This window comes from Pteropus vampyrus, unplaced genomic scaffold (assembly GCF_000151845.1).
Source record: "Pteropus vampyrus isolate Shadow unplaced genomic scaffold, Pvam_2.0 Scaffold308, whole genome shotgun sequence".
NCBI classification, from domain to species: Eukaryota; Metazoa; Chordata; class Mammalia; order Chiroptera; family Pteropodidae; genus Pteropus; species Pteropus vampyrus.
The window spans coordinates 613415-622317 of NW_011889089.1; the positions used below are offsets into that span (position 1 = coordinate 613415).

At 58.2% G+C, this 8903-nt stretch overlaps 1 protein-coding gene across 1 annotated transcript in view; it reads right to left on the reverse strand.

Moving 5' to 3' along the window:
• Positions 1–7256, reverse strand: part of IKZF1 (IKAROS family zinc finger 1) — a 53192-nt gene extending 45936 nt beyond the window's left edge. Inside the window, exon 1 of the mRNA XM_023521608.1 lies at positions 7052–7256. Within this exon, the coding sequence (XP_023377376.1) occupies positions 7052–7256 (205 nt within the window). The remainder of the gene's footprint in view (positions 1–7051) is intronic.
• Between the last annotated feature and the right edge of the window lie 1647 nt (positions 7257–8903).

The following is an 8903-nucleotide window of genomic DNA, read 5'->3' on the forward strand; positions in this document are numbered from 1 at the left end:
GTCACCCCGTCACCCCGTCACACTGTCACCCCATCACCCCGTCACCCGGTCAACCTGCCACCCCGTCACCCGGTCAACCTGTCACCCCGTCACCCCATCACACTGTCACCCCATCACCCCGTCACCTGGTCACCCTGTCACCCCGTCACCCCATCACCCTGTTGCCGTCCGTCTGTAGCCCTCAGCTCCCGCCCCCTCCCGCGCGTCCAGATGCCTCCAGCAGGCAGGCCCGAGAGCCGATTGTGACACCGCAGCCTCTGTCATATTGTAACTGGGTTTCCACATCCTCCTGGCCGTGTTGTAAAAGCACCAGAAGAGGAAGAGGGTGAGCAGTGAAATGCGGGGTGCGGGGGGGTGGCGCCCGCCAGACACCTGCCCGCTGAAGCGCGGCGCCCGGGAGCACTGCCGGCCAGACACACTCACACTCACAGTGACTCAGACACACACACTGACACACTCACACTCACACTCACTCACACACTGATGCACGCAGTCACTGACACACACACTCACACTCACACTGACTCAGACACACACACTGACACACTCACACTCACACTGACTCACACACACACTGACACACTCACACTCACACTGACTCAGACACACTCACGGACACACTCACACTCACAATGACTCAGACACACACACTGACACACTCACACTCACACTCACACTGACTCAGACACACACTGACACACTCACACTCACACTGACTCAGACACACACACTGACACACTCACACTCAGACACTCACACACTGATGCACGCAGTCACTGACACACACACTCACACTCACACTGACTCAGACACACACTGACACACTCACACTCACACTGACTCACGCAGTCACTGACACACAGACACACTCACACTTGCAATGACTCAGACACACACTGACACACACACACTGACACTGATGCACGCAGTCACTGACACGCAGACACACACACTCACAATGACTCAGATACTCACACTCACACTGAGGCACGCAGTCACTGACACACACTGACACACTCACACTCACACTGACTCAGACACACTCACTGACACACACTCACAATGACTCAGGCGCACACTGACACACTCAAACTGATGCAGATACACACTGACACTGACACACGCCGTCACTGACACACTCACTGACACACTCACACTGACTCAGACATACAAACTGACACTCACACTCACACTGACTCAGACACACACATTGACACACTCACACTCACACTGACTCACTCACACTCAAACTGACACGCAGTCACTGACACACACTGACACATTCACACTCACACTCACAGTGACAGACCCAGACACAATCACACTGACATATTCATACTGAAACACCCAGACACACTCACACTCACACGCACTGATACACTCACACTACACACCAACACTCACACCTAATACACTGACACATTTATACTGACACACACAGTCACACTGATACACACTGACTTACACAGACACAGTCACACTGACACATCGAGACACACAGAAACCCACCGACACACTCACAAACACACATGGACATACACACACAGATACACACTGACACACTCATATTCATACTGACACACACTGACACACCCACACGGACACCCACACGGACACACTCACAGTGACACATGACACACCCGCACAGCCTGTCTTGCATCTCAGCCAGACTCCTAAAAGGACACGATCACCTGGTTCTTTGCCACGAAGGGCAAGTGACAAGTCTGCTTCACAATCCCGCTGCCGAGGGCACGTAGTGTCCCCGTGTCTGCCCTAAACGGTACTAGATCCGAAACTTTCTGACAATTCTAGGAGGTCATTCTGTTATTTTTCTCCCATGTTTAAAGAACCAGAGTAAAAACCTGGTGGTAAAATTAGCTTGCATCATAATCAAAAATTTAACTTCAGGGCTGGGACAAGAAAGTGGACGACTGGACAAGAACACACACGTGCACGTCCAGGCCGACCCCCTCCGAGCGCGTATCATTCACAAAGCGAGGACGGGCAGAGCGGGCGGGGCCTGCTGTCCGGGGCGCAAGTCCCCGGCCGCCGTGTCCCATTTGTGGAGATGGCCGGAGGCACTCCGGCGCCGGGATTCCCACCGGAGCGTCTGGAGGTGCTTCGACAAGTTCCTCATCTCGTGCTTTCGCAGGCGGGCAGCGGGCCGAGGGGCCCTTGTGGCCGGCCTGCCTCCCGAGGCCTCCCAGCTCAGCCAGGCAGCTCCCTCCGGAGACAGGTTTTGAAATGAATGAAGAGTTTCTCCTCTTCCCTGTTTACCGAGAGAAACGCTGGCCGCCTAGGAGCTATTCTCGTTCTCAGAGAAAATGTCTGATGACCTCTCGAAACTTTTACATTTGAGTGGGCCCTTCTCAGAATTCTTTCTTTCAATTTATTCTTTGCGAGCTAACACGTTCGAGTTCGCCACGAATCTAAAACTGCCTGCTGAGCAGGGAGGGAGCTGAGGGTGGGCTGGGGGCCAGGTGAGGACCATCCTGCGTGCCCCGCCGCCCCGTCCTGCTGTCCAGTCCCCCGCGTGGCGGTCGGTCGGTGCCCCGGGCACTCCTCACAGCTCCAGTCCTTTGCCACTGCCCACTGATGACACAGGCCCCTGAAGAGTTTGTTTCAACTTCGGCGCCCTCGCGTTTCTGTCCGAGGACAAGGCGAGATCTCAGCGGCTCCACCACTTCCTGAGGCTGCAGGAGGGCGGCCAGGGGCTGCTGGGGAGCGGGGCGCGAGGCCCTTCGCCCAGGACCCAGGCCCGCCCTCCCCCAGCCCGGCGACCACCCCCCAGGCCTCCTGGGCGACAGCTCTGCGTGACTCCAGGCCCCACGCTGCTCCCGCCCCAACACGGCGTGTTGGACGCTGAAGTGTGTGTGACGTGACCTGAGCCCGCAGAACCGAGACACTCAGCCCTCCCCGCACGGGCACACGTCAGGCTGTCGATTCGACGAGCTTTCATGAGCACCTGCAGTGCCACCTCGGTGTCACGGACTGCCACATCCTGCCCTGCGGCCACAGGCCTGTAACTGAGGGTGTCGACTCTACTTTTAAAGTCCTTCCCAATACCAGGAAAAGAACGGAAATGCCAGGCCGAGCGACAAAGGGCCTGTGACTCCAAACCTCTGAGTTCTTTTTCTCCCTTTGGTTTTGGCAAGTTGGTTTCTTATCTTTGAAACTTGTTCTGTTCTTTTTTTTTTTCTGTCTTAAAAAAAACAAAAAACAAAAAAAACCCTAAACTAAACTAACGACATGCTGGCAAAGGCCCCGCCTCAGGCGCCGCAGTGCCCGATTGCTGTGCCCGCGTCCCCTCAGCTGGCCTGGCACCCCACCCCCGGCGGGGGCGACCTGGAGGGCCCCTCGTCGGCCTGGCCCTGTGCTGTCTGTCCCGCCCCGGGCATCTGCCTGAGGCTGCAGGAAGGGCCGCGCTCGCCCTCTGTGGGGTGGCCCTTGGCCGGTACGGGGTGCCACTCACGTCCCCTCCAGCACCCCGTGCGGTCTGGGGCCCCGTGAACGCGCCGACACTCAGAGGTGACCTGCACCCCTGTTCTTTCCCCTTTTCCTCTCCTGCCTAGGGTCACCTCTGAAATGGAACCAACTCCCTGCTCACAGCGCTTCTGTCCGGGGCCGTGGCGGGCGGCCCGGCCGGAGAACCACTGTCCCCTCCCCGGTGAGGGGGCTTCGTCGGGGAGCACCTGGCCTTTTTAGTCCTCGGTGACAGATAAACACTGACAGAATCCACAACCAGCGCCATCCGAGGCAGATGCTCTTGGGGGGCCTGGGGGGTTGGCTTTCCCCGGGGCCTTTGTCATGGAGTTTTAAGTCGGTCCCCGCATCCTGGCCGTGGGACGTGGGATGGGTCTCCCACCCCGTAGCAGAAGCTCCGGGAGAAACACAGGGAAGGGCTGTGGGCGCTTTTTAATGAAGAGAAGTTTCAGTAACTTGCTAAGTAGACTTAGAGATTCGCTAACGAGAGAGACCTGGTCTCACTTCTGGCCTCCGTGTCCCCACTGGAGGACTGGCCTCCATGGTCAGTCACTGCATTTGGTGACTTCGGAGGGCCCCTCACCTCACAGCGGGAGTTGGGACGAAAGGCGGAGGCTGACTTTTCATTCCATTCTCTTCGCGAGGCTCAGCACAAGCACCGCCAAAACTCAAGTTCAGAGGCCAAGAGGAGAGGGAAGGCCGGCAGACGGGTGCCTGGGCACAGCCGGACGCCCGGCCCAGCCTGGGGACGATCAAGAGGACCATGCTGATCTCACGCCCTTGACATTACTCACGCTCAGAAGTTAAACACCCATCTGCAGCCACGGGTGGCAACGGGTCAAGGACGAGAGAGAAAGTAAAATTGGCCTCTGAGGCCACCAAGTAAAAGAGAAGTAAAAAGACTTTGACCCAGAACCCACGCGCTTACTCATGGGTGAGTCCCTGGGCCCTCACTGCGGACCCAGGCGTGAAAACGAGTCAGCGGTTCTTTCTGGACCCAGGGGATCTGAAGTTGCAAATGAGAAAGGGGAGAGGGAGATGCTGGAAACACTGCCCCAGCGGACAAGAGAATCCCGAGCCGGGTCATTCAGGGCGGCGAGCAGCTGTCCACACTGCGCCTTTTTCTGAAGGGAAGTCAGATCAGGGACCACGTGGTCGCACAGACGCACGTGTCCTTTCTGGCTACGCACTTGCAATCTGAATCACTATGAAGTGAGGAATGTTTGCTGAGAGGGTGAATGAGCGGAGCCTCCTGCGGAGCCCTTCGCGGTGTGCAAAGCGTGTGCAAGACCCTCACGGGGTCTTCCCACCACGCCGAGCTTGGTGTTTACAACAGTAAACTTGAGTTAGGAGTAGAGGGGAAAGTATTTTCAAGCGATTCTAGAAAGGACACGCGGGGCCTGGTAGGTTCTAGAAAGATTCCTTCCCCAGCAGGGTTAAAAAGATCCCAGAAGCGAAACGGGACAGGCTCGAGCGGCAGTTCAGACAGTGTCATCACGAGGAAGCGCCCCCTGCCCACGAATGCCACACGGCGAGGTGGCTGGTGGCGGAGGCGGGCTGTGCCCATGAACTGTAGACACACACTGTGAACGTGAGCGTCACACCGGGATCAGCCGAGACGCCACGGGGCCCGCCGACCTGCGGGCCAAGCGCCGGGCACAACGACGCGCTCCTGGTCTGCGTTCCTGTGCGGACATGTTGTGGCTCAGGTGGCGACTGCGTGCAAAGTGCACACGTCTCGGGCAGGGGTGGGACCGGTCGCTGTCACTCGCTTCCCGGGTCCTACTGCTGGGACAGTAGATAATGGAGGAAATACAGAACCTTCTGAGATTAAAAACAGGAAATGGGTGAATTCAGTGCCCCTTCTGGGAAATGATGAAACGAAATGTGTTTCAGCCTTAAGGTGTAATCATGCAAAACTTGGTTTATCAAAGTTCTCAAGACATGTGATTTTTCTTCATGATAAATGACTTTTTAAAATTAAAAAAAAAAAACAAAAAACTAACAAAATGGTTAAACACGTTCCCTTCCCCAGTCATAAAACCACAAGTAGGCAGATGCCGGGGTATTTTCTATGAACAGACAATAAAAAGGGAGAAAGTCCCCAGTGGCCAGCTGTGGTGCGGTGAGCTCCCCAGCGATCTCAGATCGGGGCGTAGAAAGTTTATAACCGGCTGGTTTTATTCGGGGATGTGAAGCGCAGATTGAATTAAACCACTGGAGTCGCTGTGTCAAAACACGGCAGAAAGCACGGTAAGCGCTTTCCGAAGCGGGTCTTCCACGCCGAGTGTGCAAACCGGAAGCCCACGCGGTCTCTGCCCTCGGGGCCTCGGTGGCCCCGGGGCCCGCGGGCCACCGGGCCGGCAGGGGCCGAGAGTCATCTCCCCAGCCTGACGCAGAGCAGCCGTGCGGTGACGGATGCAAATGAGAGGGGGACGGCAGACGGGCTGGGGAACCGGACGCATGAATGTTTCACACTTCGCTGACACATTTCTAACGGTCACGGACGACACAGTTACCGGTGCACGACGCAGGGCCCTCACAGGCGCCGCTGCTGGGACGTGCGATCGGAACCCCATTTCCCTCCCAGCCGCTGTCTCGGGCCGGGCCGAGGAGGAGTGTCCGTGTGGACGCGGACTCACCCGCCGGCAAAGCCTCTCGCCGTCGGCAGAAGGACGGCAGCGTGGCTGGCTGGTGGGGTCACACACTTCACCTGTCTCACCTGCTCCGTTCACGTGATTCCCAGATGGGCCCGGGAATCCCACGTGGCCTATACGCTGTGAACACGACGGAGGCGGCGGCCACAGCGGGGGGTGTGGGGGGTCTGCAGCGCCTTCTTGAGAAGCAGAGACTGGCCGTGACCGGCCGCCCTGGAGGAGCCTGCCCGCGCAGGTCCTAGGACTCCCCTGCACGAGGTGGCAGCAGCACATGGCTGCTCAGAGATGAGGGGCACCCGGCTCTAAGCCGGGAGGTCCCCAGAGGTGATGCAGACCCAGGCCCGCGGACCGCAGGACCCCCAGGAACCCCCACTCATGTGTCTGCTCAAACGCCCCGGGCACCTTTCTCCCGCTCCTCGCCTGGGACCTTACACCCAGCTCCGGGGCTGTCGAAGCTTCAGCTTTCTGAATGAACGTGTCTGGAAATAAGACGAGCTGTCGTTTCCAGAGCATGATGCAGCCTGTGCACAGAGGGGCCCCATCTGCCCCCAACTTCCTTCCCACAGACCCTATGACATTCCTTAACATACGAGAATTTGCCCATAAATCTGAAAGGGTTTCAATTAGGGTGATCTATCTGGACGATCTGGATGAAAGGCAAAGGATTACGGGGTGCAGACGTGCCGTTGTTCCTGGGGGTCAGGTCCCAGCGGCTGGGTCCCTCGCCGCCCCCGTCACGCCCCGTCACGCCCCGTCACGCCCCGTCACGCCCACGCTGGCTGCCTCGGGGCCGCGCTCCCATCTACGTTTGCGGGAGGCCTTCTCTGAGGTCAGACAGTGACCATCCCCTCGGCCCACGATGGTGCCCTCGTCACCTGACTCTCCAGTCGCCCTCTGAAAACCCTACCCACCCTCGAGGGACAGACACTGTCCCGCCTCGTAAACGGCCCGCGCTCTCTTCACCAGCAGCGCCCCCGCCCCTGCCCGTCGTGGGGCCTCCCTGTCTCCCCCGCAGCGCTTGTCCCCGGAGGAAGGCTCGGGGTGCCCGGCTCGCCCTGGTCCTTCATCATCCTCAGCTAGCACTGTGTGAGCAAGGCCGGCCTGGACGGGGGACATCACGACCTGATCTCCCCACCGGCATCTGAGGCCATTTAGGATTCAGCGCCAGGATCTCCAGAGTCACTCGGCTAGCGCTTGCTCTCCGGAAAGTAAGAGAGATCGTAAACGAGCAGGCCTAAGATAAAACGTGACAGCGACTGAGAGTCTTAAGAATAAAGGACTCAGATCGGAAAACTTGGGTTCACACAGGGCGCGTGATTTGAAGATCAATCGGCCTCATTAATGTGATAAGCAGCCACGTGGCCGACGCAGCCCGATGGCTCTAGAGCCGACTGCCTGCTCTCTCACCAGGAGGGCCGGGCACACTGCAACCTTCTCATCAGGGACCCAGAGCTGGCCTACCCCGCGGGGAGCGCCTCAGACAAAGTGGCCTCCACCGGCTGCAGTGACTGTGAGCTATGACAGGGCGGAGCCTCTGAGCATCCTTTGTGAAGGACTCCGGCGCAGGCCACTGAGCGGGCACCGGGGACCACGGCGGCGTGGATGATGGCTCACATGCTGACGCTGTGGGTGCCGACGCCTCACCTGCTGTTCTGTTTACTTGTTTCCACGTCCACCTGCAGGAGACTTGCTGGCCTGCAGCCACATCTGGCTGGTGCTTCAAGTTGTCCCTTCCTGACATAGAGTGGAGCCTGCGCCCTCCGACCCTGGGCAGAGCCTCTGTGGCTGCTACGAAGACGTCTGTGTCATCGAAAGCACCACGTCTGTGCCCTGACCTCGGTGGCACTGCAACGAGGAAGCAGCACCTGACAGAGGCGTCTTACCGCAAAGAGCACGCAGAACAGTTTCTCCGTGCACGTGTCCACTCTCTTCTTCGAGGTGAGAATTTCGCTAACAGCCAATTTGTGTGGCATCTCAGAAATCATTATCGGCGATCTTTTTCTCCCCCGCTAGGACTCATATGCTCTTTCCGTGGCTTCTGAAAAGTCAGACATGTCCTTTCCAGCGGCAGCCATCGAAGACTTCAAAGAATTTGTTTTTCTGGCAAGTCGAAAAATGAATGTCCTTCCCTATGTCTTAATGAACAATTAGGGAAGGGTGCCAGCTGATGGGAGTCCGCAGATGGCGTCTCTGAAACGGGATTGTCTTGGCGATGCCCCGTCCATCACAGGACGGTCTCGTGACCTCCTTCATACTTCGTAAATGGGAAAAGAACATACTTCGTACTTCGCTCGCGGCAAAGGGTCTCTCCCGCTGCCCCAGCCCCTGTTTCTCCGCAGACCTCAGAACGGCAGCCTTCCCGACCCAGGGCGCTGGGAAAACGGGTTGGGGACCCACCCCCGGCAGCGACACGGTGTTGCCAGGCAACCCCACGACGGCGCAAGCCCTTGCAAAGGGAGCCGTCACACACGCTGCTACCGCCGCGCGCGCCTCCTACCCGACGTCCCCTCACGTGGACGCTCGAAGGACTCGTCCGTGTCTACGGTTTCACGCCCGCACCCGAGCGAGTCGGGAGTCACAGGACACGACACCAGACGCGTCACCTGGGCCCTGGAAAGTCCAGATGCACGGAAGGAGCGGTCTGTTTAAGGGGACACTTCCACTTACCAAGTGAAAATTAAAAGAAAAAATGTGACAGACGCTCCGCCTGCCAGGCCGGCCTCACCCGGAATGCGAGGAGCCTGAGAGAATGTTCCGGAGGGA